The sequence below is a fragment of the Onychomys torridus genome, chromosome 7, assembly GCF_903995425.1.
Source record: "Onychomys torridus chromosome 7, mOncTor1.1, whole genome shotgun sequence".
Taxonomy (NCBI): Eukaryota; Metazoa; Chordata; class Mammalia; order Rodentia; family Cricetidae; genus Onychomys; species Onychomys torridus.
In genome coordinates this window covers 93,958,700-93,978,713 of record NC_050449.1, presented here as the reverse complement: position 1 = coordinate 93,978,713, position 20,014 = coordinate 93,958,700, and the positions used below count along the sequence as shown (strand labels likewise).

Genomic DNA, 20,014 nt, shown 5'->3' with positions numbered 1-20,014 from the left:
GCTAAAGCCACTCCCAGCATCTCAGACCACTTCCTTTTGCCTGTGGGATCAAAATGTAGCTCCTTTGTCACCCTCAACTCCTTCTCCAGGATGTCTGCCTGCATACCACCATGTTCCACTATGATAATAAGGAATTAAACCTCTGGAACTGTAAGCCACCCAATTAAATGCTTTCCTTTATAAGAGCTGGCTGTGGTCTTGGTGTCTCTTCACAATAGAACCCTAAGTCACTACCCAAAGGCTCTTAGTTATGCATTGTTTGAAACAAAATAAGTGATTAGTCTTAAAAATCTAATAGTAAATCACATTCTTTCTTCATTATATGAGGACTAAATTGGTAAGGGTGTGTAAGACACTACCAGTTAATAAACTTCTTTAAAGAACTACACCCAAGCCAGAGGTTACAGTTTCTTCATGTTGTCCCAGTGGGGTTTAGCCATTGTGTTCCTGGAATGATTGAGTTGTCCAGATACCAAGGAATATAAGAGCCCTAGAAGAATCTCCACCATCTGGATGATACTACAAAGTCACTGGCCAACTTCTCCTATAGCAGAAGAAAAAATAGCCTAATAAAATGTAAGGACTATCCCTTTTTAGATGTGTATATAAGTAGAGGTAAAAGTAAGGGAATCTAGAAATAGCATACAGAAAGAAAAAAGGGGGGATACTAATGGCCTAAACTAACAGGAAAAAAAACATTTGTCCTTAGGTGTTTTTTTATTACTAATAAAAAATATTTTGAGAATTTCATACACAAATACTATATTTATATCATTTTTATCCCTCCTCTGTGGGAGACCAGCTCCTACTTCCCCACTCCAGGGTCCTCTTGAGGAGAGTGAAGTGAGAAATACTTAGATAGAAGGGTAGAAGGGAGGGAAACAGAAACACAGGATAGCCTTGGGGGGCCTGGATCCTTATCCACTGGCCCCTTCTGTCTCTTCTAAAGGACTATTTATAGGAATGCCAAGGGGTGAAGCAAAGACTTTCCTAGCTCAGCCAAATGTAGACCCTTTCAGTCACCTAGTAACCATGTATATGGTCAAGCAATCCTCTAATGCAGCCCTGCTGGGTAAAGCAAGCTCAGATCTTACTAGGAAACGTTTGTAGGCCTCCACAATTCCACCTCCCAGATATAATAAAGAGCCCCCCAGGTCCCTCAGATAGACTGTGCCTGTCTTAGGTCATTCTTCTTGAATAATCTTCTTACCCACCACGGAGATATAGTTTCCATCAAGCATACTCTCGCTTAGGTTGGAAGCTATCAAGATGAAAGTTGCCCAACTTTGACTACCAGCCACTGGCAGGAGGGGGTACAGAGCTTAACTCAGCTTTGGCCCAGGTCCCTACTAAGAGCTTGTAAACATCCACAGCAATCTCCATAGCTTCTACACTTCCCAGAATAGGAGTAGAGGATAATAAAGATGGAATATTCTTTTTGGAATGAGTCTAAGGTGATTACAGCAGTCTCAGCTGCACCAAGCCCTTTTCTAAATCAAAACTCTCTCCTAAATAAAATTTTCAAGAGACTATTTTGATTTCCAAGAGAAAGCAGTCATTTCAAATCACTTCAAAGAATCCACTCAAGTAAACAAAAACTCATGCTAATTATAAAAACACCTTTAGCTATTTAAGAAGCTCATATAAACATGTTCTTACCACACCAGTAGAATTTCTGTACAAACCTACTTGATTGTAGGAGGCCTACTCCTTTCTTAACAGAATAGAAAGAGTGGAAACTACTAGGAAGAAGACAGAAAAGCTCCCCTCCACTTAAGTATTACAGGAGTCACTGAGATAATAAAATTATATTTTGGGCTGTCATAAAAAGTGTTCAAATATATCTGAAGATAAAACATATTCCTTTGAAAATTAATGTTACCTAGACATATATGGAGTAATAAATACAATTTACACTTACATTCAATATTACTCATTTTTCAAACTTACATTCAACGTTTACACTTTTTACAGACTTACATTCAACATTTACACCTTTTACAAACTTGTATTCAAAAGGAAACTCTCTAGAACTATTTTACAAACTTTAGCACATATCTAGAAGAGATTTCTTTACTATTTACCAAACATATTCAAAAGGAAGCTCTATAGAACTGTTTTACAAACATATTTAAAAGGAAACTATTAGCAAACATCTAGAAGAGATTTCTTAACTGAAATATTACATTTTCTTTTAACAAGACAAAGTATGCAAATCATTTCTAAAGTTCAGAGTTTATAGTCAGCTTTGATATCACTCTGAAAGTTTTCTTGAGAGTTTGAAATCAGAGCCTAATTTATCAGTGGCTCTAAGCTTGACTAAAGGTAAAATTCCTCTTCTTAATTTTTTAAAGCTGCTTTTTAAGATTATCATGAGTGTGTTTCAATGATGACAATGTTTCCCTCTTGCTTTTCAAGCAAAACTTAAGTTTTCTACTTTTTTTTTATTGGTCTGTAAATGTTTCTATACTTAAAGCAATTTCCCAGTGTACAGACTGCTTTCCCTTGTTTGTTTGTTTGTTTTGTTTTGTTTTGGGGGAGGTGGAGTTTTTTTGGTTTTTTTGTTTTGTTTTGTTTCGGTTTTTCGAGACAGGGTTCTCTGTGTAGCCTTGTGACTTTCCTGGATCTCACTCTGTAGACCAGGCTGGCCTTGAACTCACAGCGATCTGCCTGGCTCTGCCTCTGAGTGCTGGGATTAAAGGCATGCGCCACCACTGCCCGGCCTTCCTTGTTTTCTTAAGGGTTTCAAAATGACTTGAGAACCGTCATTAGCATCTTACTTGCCTCCTGACAGGCATCACCTGTTTCTCATTTTCAGGTGGAAAGGCTGACAAGGCTTGTGGGAAAATGGCATTTTTAATTCCTTAAGCTGTTTTAAATGAATTAAAACGTGCATTTGCTCAGTAATTCCCTTGGGCGTCTTGCTACTCTGCTATAAGGAACAAAAGCTTTTGTCTCAGACTATCTTTGTTTTCTTCCGGGCCTGCTTGCCTATGCTGCCTCCCTTTTACAAACTACATTTCCCAAGTTGCCTTTCTCTATAGCATGGCTCTATTACAAACTACATTACAGACTACATCTTCCAAGCTGCCTTTCCCTATATCATCACACTGCTATGAACAAACTACATTTCCCAAGCTGCTTTTCTGAATCCAGGAGAAACCTTCCGTTCACATGGTCTGTATTTGTGCTGAAGCCAAAATCAAGTTTTTGCTTTGTTCACGGGTTTTTGTCTTCCCTAAGCTTACATTAGGACACCTTCATTATCGTTTGACAGATACACCTTTCTAATCAGATTTTTCACCTGACACAGTTCCCAGAGCAGATCACACCTCTCCTCTTGCACTCAGATTGGTGTTTATTGCCAGAAGCAAAAACTCTTGGGTGCTTCTCCGCCTCACTAGGTCAGTGAAAAGGAATGAGAATCCTTATTTTAAAATAGCTTTTAAAAGATATTTTCCCCCAATAGAAAAAAGAAAAGAAAACTTTTCACAGCCATGGGCTCTATGTAGCCCCATGAGCCTCGCATTCAAGCGGGCGACTCTCACAGTTCCCACTGGCCTTGTTTATATGGCCAAATTTTGTCTCAGCTTTTCTCGTGCTGTCATTACTGCTAGAACTTAGACCTTGTCTCCCTCAGTGCAGGGAGGATTTCAAAGTCTCCACTGCTGCCTTCACGCCAGCAGCTTCTCCTCAGCTGTCATTCCACCCTAGGGGGATGTTGTCCTTGCTTGGCTCTCTGCCTGTGCTCTCCGAGGCATCTTCACTAGGCTCTGGCCTCGGGGATTCTGGCTAGGGTGTAATGTATCTGCTGTTTTTCTAATAACCGCTTGAAGGGGAGATAGGACTAGCAGAGAAGATTTGCCCTGTTCCAAGAGGTTTTTTGTTTTTTTCCAGAGCAATTATAGGTGATTTCCCCATACTGATAGATGTTATTTCCAGGTGAGTTAAATTTTTACCCTTACAGAAAGAAATCTGAGCAGGAAAGACCTGAAAAGTTTCCAGTTTTTTAGTGAGAGATTACTAAGTTTTTCCCAAGACTTCTGTCCCCTAAACTTTGGCTTCATGGCCAGGAGGCAGCTAATTCTGATAGTCCAGTGTTTTCATACATTAACAATGTCAGGGGATTGAAGAGTTTTATTTCACTCACATTTACCTCAGGGAAAATTCTTTACTGCTCAGAACTCAGATCTAAGCTGTCTACAGGTCAAAAGCTTCCACAGGAATCTTTTTCTGCCTGTTTTTCACATAGTATGTTTCAATGACTCTGATTTCCCCCAGGAGTTTGCTTTCATAGTCCCATAGTTCCTCCGTCTTGCTGCTTATATAATCCTGTTTTTCTTAAACTATATTCCTATATGCTACCTTATATCTTTCCTTTTTACCCTAAATTCTTCCTACACTATATTCCCATTCTACCTTATATTTTTTCCTTAATGAGTTCAATTCCCAGCAACCACATGGTGGCTCACAGCCATCTGTAATGAGATCTGGTGCCCTCTTCTGGCCTGCAGGCATACATGCTGTATACATAATAAATAAATAAATCTTTTTAAAAAATGGGAGGAAAAAAGAAACCTAGATAGATATTCGCTGCAGCCTCATTTTTCACTTGGCATCTTTCAGCCACTCCGCTTTCACTCCTGAAAACAGAATACCCCACCCTAACGTTTACAACATAATCAAACATGACCAAACTTCCTGTGGGACCCTCAACCCTCTTTTTGCCAAGTCCCCGGTCCCTGTTCCTGGGGCCATCTGTGAGAGACCAGCTCCCACTTTTCCCCGCAGGGTACTCTTGAGGAGGGTGAAGTGAGACATATTTAGATAGAAGGACAGAAGGGAGAGAAACAGAAACACAGGACAGCCTCAGGAGGGCCTCGATCCTTATCCACTGGCCCCTTCTGTCTCTTCTAAAGGCTATTTATAGGAATGCCAAAGATCCCCCCAGCTCAGCCAAGTGTAGACCCTTCCAATCACCTAGTAACCATGTATATGGTCAAGCAATCCTCTAATGCAGCCCTGCTGGGTAAAGCAAGCTCAGATCTTACTAGGAAACCTTTGTGGGCCTCCACACTCCTCCCAACTCCTATATTCCTCTCCTTGGTATTCTTGCATTGTAGAACATGAAACAAGAAAAGATCCTAAGGTCTGAATAATAGGGACCTTCCAACACAGTCTACATAGCAAGTTCCAAGCCATCCAGAGATACATAGTGTGACCCTGTCACAAGAACAAACAAAAAAACATAATAAGGAGTTCATCTTGGTCTTTCCTTTCCCAGTAAGAAAATCAGAATTTGAACTAAGAGGGATGATTTTTGTTTTTAATTGGTATATAAAAATAGTAGTAGGATTTAAGAACTTAAAATTTATAGATGGTCTGGCTTCTCCTCAACTATATTCCTTTATCCAGATAGATGCCTGGCCCTGAAAAGTCCTCATGTGGAACATAAACTAGGAGTTAAAAGAATAAATAAGTGACACAGCCCTTGTCAGAGGCGTCTTTAGTCGCTGAGCTCAGTATTGTTGGCAAAACAACAACAACAACAAAAAGCCACTACTTAGCAGTCTAGGAAAACAGCAAGATGTGAGTAATGATTAAAAGAAAGCTGTAAACAAGCTGGAGGATGAAATTAAATAGGAGATAGTCTAGTAGAAGAGACATTAGACCTAAACACAGGAAATATATCTGCTGATATTATGTTTTTAATATTCTAGGACAGTTTGAGAACCTAAGGCTGACTGTAGCAAAGGACAGCTGTGTCCTGTTTGATTTACAGCTTACTGTAAGAGTTACAGCCAGTTGGTAGTCAAGACCATCTCTGAGAGGATGGACAGCTGTACCCAAGGGTACAGCACAGCAGTGATGGCCTTTACAGCTATATTCCTTTATTGAAATGAGTTGTCATCTCTGAGGAAAAAGAACTTCTGCAAAAAGCCAGTGACTAAGAAGTCATGATGGACCAGTCTGCAGGAAACTGCTCAGAGTTCCATCTCTGCTGTAGTAAGAGAGTCCTAGTGAATGAGTGTACATTGTCAGTTACTAAAATGGCTTGGGTGCCCTCTAGTGGGAGTTCCTCTTAAAATACTATCAAAAAGCCAGATTCTAAAAGGAAGGCTCTAGTATGAGAATTTAAGGAGACTTAAGTGAATGATAGTTTGAGTTTCCGTCCCTAGGAAAGGAGTTTTAGTTTTTTGTGTTTTTTTGGGGGGAGTGGGGGTGGGGTGTTTTTGTTTTTTTCAAAGTTCACCCTTCATATAAGGTTATTTGAATTCCAAATACAGTATATTTAAAATATTTAAGCCATAATGGCTCATGCCTGTAATCTCAGCACTTTGGAGGAAGATTGCTATAAGTTCCTGTCTACCTGGGCTACCGTGTAAGATACTATTTTTTTAAAGTCTAAAAGTATGCAAGCACAAAGAATAACTGGCAGATGATACTATAGAATTCAAACAAATTTCCTGATTTGCTCCAATAATAAGCTCTGTAGAGAATTTTTAGAACTAAAATTAAATACAGAAGTCATAAGCATAAGGAAATCATTTTCCTCCTGTCAGAATGCCTGTGGGTTGGTTTTAGAATAAGCACTGTGAAATTCTCCCCTCCTCCTCATCCACACCTATCCCCATGTTGCACCATTTTATATCTCCACTTGGACATCTCTTGCTTTAGGGCTAGGACAATTTTAGGGGGAAGACACAGCTCCACATCCTTTTTTCCATTCCCAGAACACCAGCTTTGGGGCAGAACTCCTCTGGAACCAAACCAATCCCGTTCTCGCTTTACTCTTTCTCTTAGGGTTCATATCAGTGTGTCATTTGTCACTAACAAAACACTTGCCCTTAAAGCATTATGGTCGGGTCGGGCGGTGGTGGCACACGCCTTTAATCCCAGCACTTGGGAGTCAGAGGCAGGTGGATCTCTGTGGGTTCGAGGCCAGCCTGGTCTCCAAAGTGAGAGAATAGCTATGCTATTCTTCAGCTTTTATGGCTTTTTTAAAAGTCTCATTTTTAAAATCTCTTGCCCTATGGAGTTTATCAGCCTAGAACATTAACAAAAAAAACTATAAATCACCTTTTCTATTTCATGCTTTTATCTTTTTGATTTTATTTTTGTTTTTGTTTTTTCGAGACAGGGTTTCCCTGTGTAGCTTTGTGCCTTTCCTGGAACTCACTTGGTAGCCCAGGCTGGCCTCAAACTCACAGAGATCCACCTGCCTCTGCCTCCCGAGTGCTGGGATTAAAGGTGTGCACCACCACCAACCGTCGACTTTTATCTTTTTAGACTAGTTTTTATCTGTTGTGTTGCTTCTGTGTTTGTTTAATCATGCAATCCTTTTCTTTAAATGTATAAAAAGTGCTCCTCTTTAAAAACCTCACCACTTTTCCTTACTATTATTCCATCAATTTTCTAGTCCTATGAGGTGGTTTTCATTAGCACCCAGTGTACTAATCTTCCTTTGTAATGTGTGTTTATTTCACTTCTGGGGCCTTAGAGGTAATTATTTAGCTAAGTCTTAAAGGAGAATAGAAAAGCATGAAAGTGAGGTAAAGGCCAAATTGCATATGGCTCAGGCCAGCTGCCTGGAGTAGAAGTTTGATTTAGCACAGTAGTAAGATAAGTAGGCAGGCATCCTCTAGCATAGTGACAGAGGGCCTTTAATGCCCAGTATAGACACTTCAACTTACGCATTTACATGGTAGATAAGTGGTAGAGTACTGTACATTTCTTAGTAAGGGACTAAAATGCAATCAAAGATTGTTTTAGAATTGTCTTGCTGAAAGGTTAGATGAGCACTGAAGTCTGTTGGGACCCTCCCTAGCAATATCATCCTGGGTCAGTCCATAATGCCCAGAACTTGTAGAGCACAGTAGAAACAGGAAGAAACAGTTGTCCAGAGAATTTCCAGGAAAATTTCTTCAGGACTCCAGTCTTCCTGGGAATCTGTATTCCAGATACCTAATAGTCTCAGCTAGAACCTTGGCAATTACGATGAACTTCACCTTTCTTCTCACTCATGTATCCATAAAGCCCCATATCCTCGACTTCTACCAAATGTGCCCCTTTCTGTCTCCCACTTCCAGTGTCCAGATTCCTGTAGCCTCACACTTATTGCTTTTGAAAACCACATCTGACCATGTCACTGAGGTAAAATTCTTCTGTGGAGCAAATTCTTGACCTGACAAAAGAGGCCTTCTTAGATTTTCTTTGCACATGCCCCTACTCTTACTGGCTTTGAACTTTCTGTTGCCCAAATGCTGTATGATTCTTACCAGGCATCTACGTGTGCTGCCCTCCTTATTGTAACCCCCTTCTTTCTTACTTCACACTGCAGGAAATCTCAGACCTTCTCTGTCCTTTTGTGATACCTTGTACCCATTACTTAGTATTGTGGCTGTTCCACACTAGGATGATTTTACTGGTAACCAAACCCTGGACCGTACACTTCACACAGGGAATAAAATTCTGTATTACTTTCATTTTCCCAAGCTCATTCAAGGCCAGATGCAATCCCTGTCATATACTTACCATTCAATAACTGACTAATAAAGGAAAATAAAAAAATTTGGAGCCGGGTGTGGTGGCGCACACCTTTAATCCCAGCACTCGGGAGGCAGAGGCAGTCAGATCTCTGTGAGTTCGAGGCCAGCCTGGTCTACAATGTGAGTTCCAGGACAGGCTCCAAAACGACACAGAGAAACCCTGTCTCAAAAAACCATTGAAAAAAAAAAAAAAGAAAAGAAAGAAAATTTGGAGTTTACTTATTGGATATAGAGACTTTAAAAAAAATTAAATGACTTCAAGGCTTCAAACCCAGATAGCTAAGACTGGTACCACCATTTTAATGCACACACACAAATCCAGAAAAAGGACTGGTTTGAAAAGCTTTTAAATTTTACTTTTTCTGTGTTTTGACTTTTCTGTCAGAGTATATGGAAATACCCAGCAAATAGTTGGAGGTGAAGAATTCTAGAAACTTAGAAGACTTTACAGAGGACAGGTTTTCTGAAGCCTGTTCTCTAAAAGTTGAAGTTTAAAAGCCCCTGTCTGGCTGGCCATGGATATGTCAACCTAACAAGAATTCCCTGTCTTCTGTAGTGCATAGTAGTCTGCCTGAGGTATTTCCTTCTTGCTAGCTCAGAACTCTGGTTCTACATGTCCTGTGCTAAACTGAATGAGCCTTCCACACTAAGTATATTTTAGTAACGTATTTTACCTGTATCAGTTTTTGGTTTTTTTTACCAACTCAAAAACATTCTAGAAAGAAAGTTTACCATCCTGTAACTGAGATTTTATTAAGCTACTCCTTTGACAAAAACCAGAAGCGTGGAAGCCATTGAAAAGGGAGCATTGGGACAAGGGGTAACTTAGTAGTAGAGGACTTGCACAAAGCTTGCCCTTTAATTCCAGCACTGAGAATAAAAAGGCAGAAAACATTTGATTCTGTTTGTTTGTTTGTTTTTCGAGACAGGGTTTCTCTGTGTGGCCTGGCTGTTCTAGAACTCACTCTGTAGATCAGGCTGGCCTTAAACTCAGAGATTCACCTGCCTCTGCTGGGATTAAAGGTGTGTACCACCACACCCCGACAAGCATTGGACTCTTAATCTAAATAACATTCAAGTCAAACTAAAATTACCACCCTGTCAATTTGTAGGCATTGTATGTTCTGAGTAGCAGATCTTCCTAACCGGTGTCTCTTTTGTAGGTTGCTAAATAACCATCATGATGATGCCTCTAAATTCATCTGGCTCCTAGCAAAGCCGAGCTGCATCTATCTGGAACAGGAAGATTTTATTCCTTTACTTCAGGTGATTTTTAGTATCTTTTAAAAAATGGAGTTTATTTTTGGAGTTTGAAAAGGGGGTTTTATTTATTTGTTTGTTTGTTTGTTTAGCTGGTTGACTAGTTGGTTCTGGGGTTGTCTGTCTGTTAGGGGCAGAATCTTACTATATCGCCCAGACTAACATCAAACTCTTAATCTCAGATGCTAGGATTAAGGTACAAATCACCATGACTGGTAAGACGATTTTTTTTCTTTTTTCATTTTAAAGTATAACTATAATACTTTGTCAGTAGAACTACATACATCTTGAAGCCAGATTGTTAAGAATGGTTTTTAAATTTGTTTTAGTAATAAAATCTTTTGTTAAATAAGATGTAAAACAGAACCCATAGTATAAAATAGCCAAAAAGGATTGTTTCCACTGCATTCAGCCTCCTCCTTAGTCACTCACAGTAATCACAGAAACATCTTATGAAACTTGAAAAGATAGCTTGGAAGGGGCTGCAGAGATGTCTCAGAGGTTGACAGCACTGGCTGCTCTTCCAGAGGTCCTGAGTTCAATTCCCAGCAACCACATGGTGCCTCACAGCTATCTATAATGGGGTCTAGTGCCCTCTTCTGGCATACAGGCAAAACACTGTATACATAGTAAATAAATTAATCTTTTTTTTAAAAAAAGATAGCTTGGAAAATACTATTATCGCCAAAGTTAAGGACCTAACAGGAACTTACAGCTGCTGGAAGAGAGAAAATCAGTTTTCTTAAGGTGACACTGAGTTTATCAGCTATACTCCAGGATAAGCCTCATGCTCAGAAATTGGTGGTGGTGGTGGGGGGGGGGTGTTGGTTTTGGTTTTTTGTTTGTTTATTTTTTTAATAATGAGAAAAACACCAGTCGGTGGTGGTGCACACCTTTAATCCCAGCACTTGGGAGGCAGAGGCAGGCAGATCTCTTTGCACATGTCTAGATTTGTGTCAAGTTGACAAAAACTAACTAGCATATCTTACCTGCTGAATTACTAGCAGATAGATTCTAAAGAAGGGACAGTCATTTCCTTTGGTAGTATAACTAATGATTAGCCTACCAGACTCCTGCAGATAGTTCCAAACCTGTGATCACACCCAGAACTATGGTTAAAATAAGTGAATAACAAAACAAAAAGACGTGAAAGTGAGAAAGGGACTTGTAGGAAAGATCAGGGATTATGGGTAGGATGACCTTGAACTCATAATCCTTCTACCTTCACCTTCCAAGCACTGGGATTATAGACATGCACTACCACACATGTTTACGAGATAATAGGCATTGAACCCAGGGCTTCATATATACTAGGTACTCTACAAACTGAGCTATACATAGAGGAGTATCATGAAAGTAGAAAATAGACCATAAGATGGAAGAGAGAACTTAGAGGATTGAGGGAAAGAAAGGGTAATAAAATACATGATAGACAGGAAGGGTTTTTTGAGAGAAGGAAAGCAGCAACACTGGGTCAGTGAGACTAGGGAAAGGCATTATGGGGAGGAGCTGAGTAAGAACGACAGTCTAATGACTTACATGTACGAAAATGCACATGGAAATACATATAAAGTATGAAAACAAAACCCATTGCTTTGTATAATTGTGGTTCTACTTCTTCCTTGGGATCCTTGGCCACCTGTTCATGAGGGTGGAAGGAGCAGGAACAGGAAACAGGATTCAAACAACTGTGAATATGACAGAGATAGCCCTTTGATATGACTTAAGTGAATCAGCTCAACTTTATTCCAGAGTATAGGAAATATACAGAAATGGGAAGCCAGGGGACAATTTGCATTAAGTGGCAAATTCCTATCATGCAGCTGGGTTGGTGGAAGCATGGCCCTATCAAAATGGTGTTGATGAACAGTCTTGTTAAATAAGAAACACAGAGCCAAATGCAGAGTTAAAACCCTTTCTTACCCCTCACTGCTGCTGTTGTCCTCCCCCTCAGAAAGAGACCTACTTCCTGTGTGTCTGTCCTTTTATTGACTTTCTGTTCTGCCTTCTCATTGGTTGTAAACCCAACCACATGACCTCCTCGTCACTGCCTGTCTATACAGACCTCCAGGTCTTCTATGGTTGGTATTGAGATTAAAGGTGTGTGTCTCCATGCTGGCTATATCCTTGAACACACAGAGATCCGCCTAGCTCTGCCTCCCAAGTAATGGGATTAAAGATGTGCGCCACCACCGCCCAGCTTCTGCTCTGGTTTGCTATTAGCTCTGACCTCCAGGCAACTTTATTTACTAACATACAAATAAAATCACATTTCACTATAAATAAAGTATCACCATATTATGGCTAGAGCATTTATTTGCCTAATTACCATGTGGTCATCAGGGGAAAAGTGTTTGCAAGGTACTGTGTCAAGGGTCATCCCTGAGATAAGTCAGGCATCTGGACCTAGAGACATCCTCCAGTTAAGGCTAGGTAAAGAACAGGAAGCCTTTGCTGGCTGTGAGAGTCCTCCATGTTGCCAAGCTTAGAGAAAGTTGCCAGGCTATGGTAGACTGCAACCTCTGACCAGCAAGGCTTCCCAACATATGCTAACTTTAAAAGAAGTAAGTATATTTTAAAATTTTTGTTTACTTATTTTATGTGTATGAGTGTTTTTGTCTGTATATATGTCTGTACACATGTGTGCCTGGTGCCCATGGACACCAGAAGAGGGTGTTGAATCCCCTCGGACTGTAGTTACAGATGGTTGTGAGCTACCATGTTGGTACTGGGAATTAAACCCAGCCAGTGCTCTTAACCATTAGACCATCTCTCCATCCCCAAATACATTTTTCAAAAAGACTCAAATAGGGAACACCTACATTGAAACAGAAGAAGACTGTAAACTATTTTACAGTCATGTGTAGACAAATTTCTAAACAGTCTTATTAAATAAAAAACACAGAGCCAAATACAAGGATGAAAGCCATAGAGATCAGAGAAATAGTGAGAGCCACCAACTAACCTTATCTCACCATGCCTCCATGGCTTCCCGAGAGAGAGAGAGAGAGAGAGAGAGAGAGAGAGAGAGAGAGAGAGAGCGCTTCTTCCTGTCTAACATGCACCTTTATTGCCTTGTTGTTCTGCCTTCTCATTGGCTCTTAGCCCAGTCACTTCACTTCCTCGTCATTGCCTGTCTGTACAGACCTCCATGTCTCTATGGTGGTCTGGGATTAAAGTCATGTGTCACCACACTTGGCTGTGTCCTTGAACACACTGAGACTCTGCCTGCCATTTGATCAGATTAAGGGCATGTGCTACCACCACCTGACTTTTATTTATGACTGGCTATGACCTCTGATCTCCAGGCAACTTTATTTACTAGCATATGCATAAAATACCACATTTCGGCACAAATAAAATATCACCACAGTCATGTGTGTCATTGTGGTAGTGGGCTGATGGCCTGCAGAACAACATGCCCAAGTTCATTCTAAATTTTTGTGGTTTGTTTGTTTGTTTGTTTTTCTATTATCAGCTTGATACAGTATAATTTCTTGTCCTAATAGTGAAATGTTTCATTGAGGCTCGCCCAGTAATTGAGTAAAACCAAAACTTATTATAAGCCACAGTCATCCTAGGGTCTCACCTGCTATGTAGCCTCCCTGGTTCTATGGGTTGCAGTCTGATTGTTCTTTGCTTTATATCTAGAATCCACTTATGAGTAAGTACATACCATGTTCATCCTTCTGGGTTTGGGTTACCTCACTCAGGATGATATTTTCTAGTTCCATCCACTTGCCTGCAAATTTCATGCTGTCATTGTTTTTCTCTGCTGAGTAGTACTCCATTGTGTATATGTACCACATTTTCTTAATCCATTCTTCAGTTGGCGGGCATCTAGGTTGTTTCCAGGTTCTGGTTATTATGCCATTCTAATTACTGGAATATATACCTCACTCATGACTTCATCTGTGAGAAAGACACACTGGGTAGTAGGCAGAAGACAAGTAGAATGTACAATGAAACAGTCAGAAATGGAAGACCAAACCCAACTGATACCAATGACTGCAGTCCATGGAAAGATACCTGCAGTAGGCTCTTCCCTCTCCCTGCAGTGACATGACCCAGCTCTCTCCAGTCTCCTCAGTTTTTCTTCACTTTGCTAAGATACCAGCACTCCACATGAGAAGCCTTCACATGGTATCAATGACAGGCTCTTCTCTTGTTAATAAACTACTTCTCTAAAAAGAACCAATGTCAGGTATTTCATAGGAGAAAGGAAAAATTGATCAAATCTTCAAAGACTAGGTAGTCTAATGTTTTATAAATCATTACAGTATTGAAATGGATACTCTATGGGTCATTTCTGAAGCAAACATCGCTGATACCTAAATCAGGTAAACACAGTACATAGAAAACTGCAAACAAATGCAAATTCATGATTAGTGATAAAATGCTACCAAATAGACTATGTCATGACCCAGTGACATTTATCCCAGAAGATTCAGGGTTAGAGAAATGGCTCAGTGACAAGAAGCACTTGCTGTTCTGGCTGAGGACCTAGGTTGTGCATTTTTCTGCAGTCAATGGCAGTTAATACAGAGATCCACAACTGGTCAGTGTGCAGAGGATAAAGGACTATGAAATGCCTAGCTCTAAGTGGGACAAGGTCATTACAGAAGAGGGGCAAAAAGACTGTAAGAGCCAGAGGTAATAGACATCTGCACAGAACAGCATTTGCCAGATGTGACGGGGACATTGCACATGTGTGTTTATAGCAGCTGTGAGTGGATGCACAAGACCTGCACAAAATCAAGCTGACAAAAATCTCAGCATGGGTCAGGGAGGAACTCATAAAGTCCTAACTGTTGGCAATTGATGTCTGCTAAAGGAGGTAAAGTCAGTTTTCTTTAGGGATGTGGCCCTTGAGAAACTACCCATGCTCCAATAAATGGTCCAACACTCGTGCACATACATACAGCACTAAGTGGACCTGATGAGTTTTAAAAATGAAGACATGAAGTTGAGAGAGGAAAAATGGTGGGTAATAAGGGAAGAGTTGGAAGGAAGGGAATGGAAGGATACATTTGATCAAAACACATTGTATATATGTATAAAATTCTCAAAAAAGATTTTAAAAATATCAAAGGAACTATTTAAAAATAGTATATTGAGTATATTTATTTCTCACTGGTGTTATAAGTTCTCTTGGTATAGTAGAATTGAATAAATAAGTAGCTACATTTTAGATGACAGCTAGGTTTCTTACTTTTATAGTTACCAAGGAAAGAAGGAAGGCTTGAGTAAACTTTGTGAGATTGGATTGGAATCAGAGTTATTTGTTAATACACAGTATTTGTTATATATCCATATAGTTTCACAAAGGTACATACATGTATTTCCTAGTTATACCTGCTAGTAGAGTCTGAGAGCAATGATATTCATTAATAATGGGCACACATAGTACCTAGACTTGATTTCTAAAATCCCTCTCCAGTAAAATGAACTAGAGATCCATTTTTTTTAAGATTTATTTATTCATTATGTATACAGTGATCTGCCTGCATGTATGTCTGTAGGCCAGAAGAAGACATCAGATCTCATTATAGATGGTTGTGAGCCACCATGAACCTCTGGAAGAACAGCCAGTGCTCTTAACCTCTGAGCCATCTCTCCAGCCCCAACTATAGATTCCTAGAGAGAAGGTGGATAAAGGACATGGGAAAAAGAAAATACAAAATGAACTTAAAGTGCAAAAGGACAGGACAGTCAGAAGGACACAGGATCCTAAGTGAAAGAGTCCCATATGGCCAAAGCTAGGTCAATTTATGCCATAAAATTAATCATATATTACCTGTGTGGTGCACTGAAAAGGGACACAACATCACTTCCATAGTATTCCTGATGAAAATACATGAATTTAATCTACTTGAAGAAAACTTAAGACAAAACCAAATCAAGAGGTGTATTTGCCAGAATTCATTAAAAGCACTGCAGTCATGAGATACAGGAAAGAGCCAACACAGATCAGAGACTACGTGCAGTAGACAGAGGAGCGAGATTAGAAAATGGTGAAACTTTAAAATAAGGTCTGTTCTTCTGTCCTGTATGGGTGTTTATTTCCTAGTTTTGATAATTGTTCTGTGGTTTGAGTTGCTATCTCTGGAAGCTGGAAGAAAGGCATAGAAAGTTTCTCTGCAATATTTTTCATAATTCATCTGAAAATCTAAAATTATTTCCAAATTTACAAACCATAAGTAGTAAAATCCAGTTTTAAGCTGTGTTGGTAGAAATTAATAGATATGCCGGTCTTGATAGGTATTGAACTTGCCTCTGGCTATTATGTAGGCATATCCTAGAGACTCCTGAACAATCTGTAGGGTCACAGTGCTTTAAAATTCCAACTAGACAATAAAAACGTTTTCCAAGTTTTATCTCATAATCTTCCATGAGAACAAGATAATGGATTTTAAGATAAATAAAATCTTAAATTGAAAACAAATTTGTCTGAATAATCTCTTTATTTTCCTTTTGAAATATGATCTCACTCTGTAGATCAGTCTTGTCTCTTCTCTCATGTGTAGAAATGCAAGTGTGCTAGCATACCTGTACAACTGTTTTAAAAAAAAACTGATGGGCATAACCTGGCTCTGTGGCTTTTTCCCCCCAAATTTTATGCCTCTAGAGTAAGAAAGAAAATCATTTTCATGGGCTTGTCTTTGTCATTATTCTTAGTATAACCTACCAAGATCTGTGGGATGACTTTTCCAGACAACCCTTAATGTGTTAGAATTGCAGTACATGCCTGTAAGACATTTGATTCACAAATCGCCAAATAAAGCTAATTTAAAACTTTATATTTAAACATATTATGTATGTAGAAAATCATGTATTATAAACATGCTTATAATAAAGTATTTGTTAAATTTTCAATGCATTATGCAGTATTCTAGAATATAAGATTAGCTCAACTGTCAGTTTACTGCACAAGAAGGAAACACTTCTGAAGAAGCAAATTTTTTTTAATGTTTATTAACTTAATTTTGATTTCAATCTTTTTAAGGATGTGGTAGACACACACCCTGGCCTCGCCTTCCTGAAAGATGCTCCAGAATTCCATTCCCGCTACATCACCACGGTAAGATGAGTACTAATTTGTTATGATAAAACTGCTTAAGTCATCTCTTTATTGTCATCTAGCATCCAGACTTTTACATTGTTATAGAAAAGGTAATTTGGGCCATAATGATTATCTTAAATGGAAAGAAGTTAAAGAGTGAAAATAAATGAGTAATTTTTTTATTTTGTTTTGTTTTTTCAAGACAGGGTTTCTCTGTGTAGCTTTGGAGCCTGTCCTGGAACTTGCTCTGTAGATCAGGCTGGCCTTGAACTCACAGAGATCCACCTGACTCTGCCTCCCTAGTGCTAGAATTAAGGGCGTGTGCTACCACAACCCAGCAAATTTTTTATTTATATTCATATCCCTTCACATGTGGGTCAATACTTAACAGAGGTCGGTGGTATAAAATTGCACTAATTTTATAGTATTGTCTGGTATTGTGAGGCATATATTTACTCTTTTTTTTGAGATGTATTTTTGTTTGTATGGGTGTTTTGCCTCCATGAGTGTCTGTGTTCATGTGCATGTGGTATCTGAGGAAGCCAAGAGATGGCATCAGATTCCCACTGGAGCTTGAAGACTGTTGTAAGCTGCCATGTGGGTGCTAGGAATAGAACCTGGGTCCTCTGGAAAAGCAGCCTGGACTCTTAACTTCTAATCCACCTTTCTATCTAGGTCTTTACTCTTACAAATTTTCATATTTGGTTGAGCTCTAGCATTTCCAAGTAATACTGAAAATAATTGTTAGCAGTTTATCCTCCCCCCAAAAAATGTCTCTTGACCCCTAAAATTGTGTCTAGAGATAATGAGAAGTAGCTTATGTGTAAACAGAGGACAAACCATGTAGGGATCTAAAATAACATGCCCACAACTCCAGTTTGTGAGGTGCTCGCACCCCTTGATTCTCAGGGATAGTCCGATCTAATGAGTCACAGGTAGATGTCATTATGAGTGAGAGGCCAGCAGTGAAGTCTTGGATTATTTGGGCGCGAGATATCCAAAACATGAGCTTGTGGGTGGAAATTTCTCTAGTCCTTCCTTGCCCAGCAGTCTGGACGAATCTCTCCCACCCGTGGTCCCACAGCTGCTTATAAAATACTTAGAGGTTTATATTAATTACATACTGTATAGCCTATAGCTTCAGCTTCTTGCTAGTTAGCTCTTTTATCTTAAATTAACCCATTCCTCTTAATCTGTATGTTGCCACATGACCGTGGCATTGCCAGTCTGCTGGTATCTTTCACAGAGGGCTGGTGTCTCTCTCGACTCCACCCTTCTCTCTATATCTCTGCTTGGATTTCCTGCCTGGCTGCAATCTTTCTTGCCATAGTCCAGAACGGCTTTATTTATGATCCAAAGGGAGCCACACATATTCACAGCATACAGAAAGATATCCCACAGCACTTCATATTCACAGATACACTCAAGTGAGACAACCTTTGCCAATGGCTTACTTAGATAAACAAGGCAATCTCTCCTCTAGGGAGAATTCTGTCTCTATGAGAGTATAGTTCTAATATAACAAACAACTACTGCATTATTTGAGTATTTTCCTCTTGTTGGAATGTCTTTCTTTGTTTTTCCATTGGTTCTCTTTTGATGCTATAAACTTTGTAAGATTTTTGCCAGTAAGAAGACTCAGCAGCTAGACATAGTGATGCCTGCCTTTAATCCAAGCACAGGAGGCAGAGACTGGTGGATCTCTGAATTTGGAGGCCATTCAAGTCTACAGAGCAAGTTCCAGGACTACACAGAGAATCCTGTCTCCAAAACAAACAAACAAAAAAACAAAGGCTCAGCAGCCAAGCCAGCAAGCCTAATGACCTGAGTTTGATACCTAGAACAGCATGGTGGAAAAAGAGAACCAATTCCCATAGTTGTTCTCTGACCTCCATACTCACACACCATGGCATGTACACACACACACACACACACACACACACACACACGAGAGAGAGAGAGAGAGAGAGAGAGAGAGAGAGAGAGAGAGAGAGGATTAAATTTTAAAATAAAATGTAAGATTTGTTTTCTAAGCCAGAGATGGTGACATTGTCGTTGCAGACGGTCTCAGAAGTTAGTCTTGCTTACTAGCCACGCTGTACTCTAGCCCCTCTCCACACAATCCCTAACTACTTTCTCGCTTGTTGACTCCTAATTGACCTGTCTGCTTCTGCCATCATTGCCCATACAGACTAGTCCTTCCAAAACATTATCCTTTAAAAATACATGTCAGAGCCGGGCGGTGGTGGCACACACCTTTAATCCTAGCACTCGGGAGGCAGAGGCAGGTGGATCTCTGTGAGTTCAAGGCCAGCCTGGTCTACAGATCGAGTTCCGGGAAAGATGCAAAGCTACACAGAGAAACCCTGTCTCGGAAAACCAAAAAAATAAATAAATAAATAAAACAAGTCAGATCACGTCACTCCTCTACTCCAACCTTCCAATGGTTTCCCATCTCACTTGGAATAAAAGCCACAACCCCTGTTAGTATTCTGTCATCCCCCCGCATACCTTTGCAACTTTGCTCATTAATGTTTCATTATAGAATTTTCAAAGTTTATTTTTGATTCTCCTATCCACCTGTTCTCTTACTCTCCCCATTTGTACCCTTCCATTTGTAGTAACCTCCTTTCTATTTTCATGTCACGTGTGCTCTGTTGCCCTCCTCCCTTCTCTAATACTTCTTTTCCCCCTGTATAATCCTGTTTCAAGTTTTGTAACCCAGACCCGGACCCAGACCTCCCATATGGGTACAAACATTGAAAACTAGGGTCCTGGGTCTGAAGAAATGGTTCACATTTAAGAGCACTTGCTGCTCTTACAGAAGACCTAGGTTCAGTTTCCAGCATACGTGGCAGCCCTTGACCATCTAAGTCCAGTTCTGGGGGACCTGGTCCCCTCTTCTGACCTCTTTAGCACTATGTGCATATAGTGGGCTTATATGCAGGCTGGCAAAACACTCATAGATGTAAAATAAAAGTAAATAAACCTTTTAAATAATAGAATCCACACATGAAAGATAACATGCAATATTTGTCTTTCTGAGTCTGGCTTACTTCACTTCATATGATAGTTTCCAGATCCATCTATTTTCCTGTGAATTTCATTCTTCCTTATAGCTAAATAAAATTCCTTTGTGTGT

The 20,014-nt window shown here is 39.7% G+C and overlaps 1 protein-coding gene across 2 annotated transcripts in view; it reads left to right on the top strand.

Moving 5' to 3' along the window:
• The window catches only part of Ppp2r3a (protein phosphatase 2 regulatory subunit B''alpha), a 152,404-nt gene that overhangs the window by 74,704 nt on the left and 57,686 nt on the right, over nucleotides 1-20,014 (top strand). For both annotated transcript variants that reach the window (XM_036192671.1, XM_036192672.1), the window contains 2 exons: nucleotides 9,713-9,815; nucleotides 16,816-16,890. In XM_036192671.1, coding sequence (XP_036048564.1) covers nucleotides 9,713-9,815; nucleotides 16,816-16,890 — 178 coding nt within the window. The remainder of the gene's footprint in view (nucleotides 1-9,712; nucleotides 9,816-16,815; nucleotides 16,891-20,014) is intronic.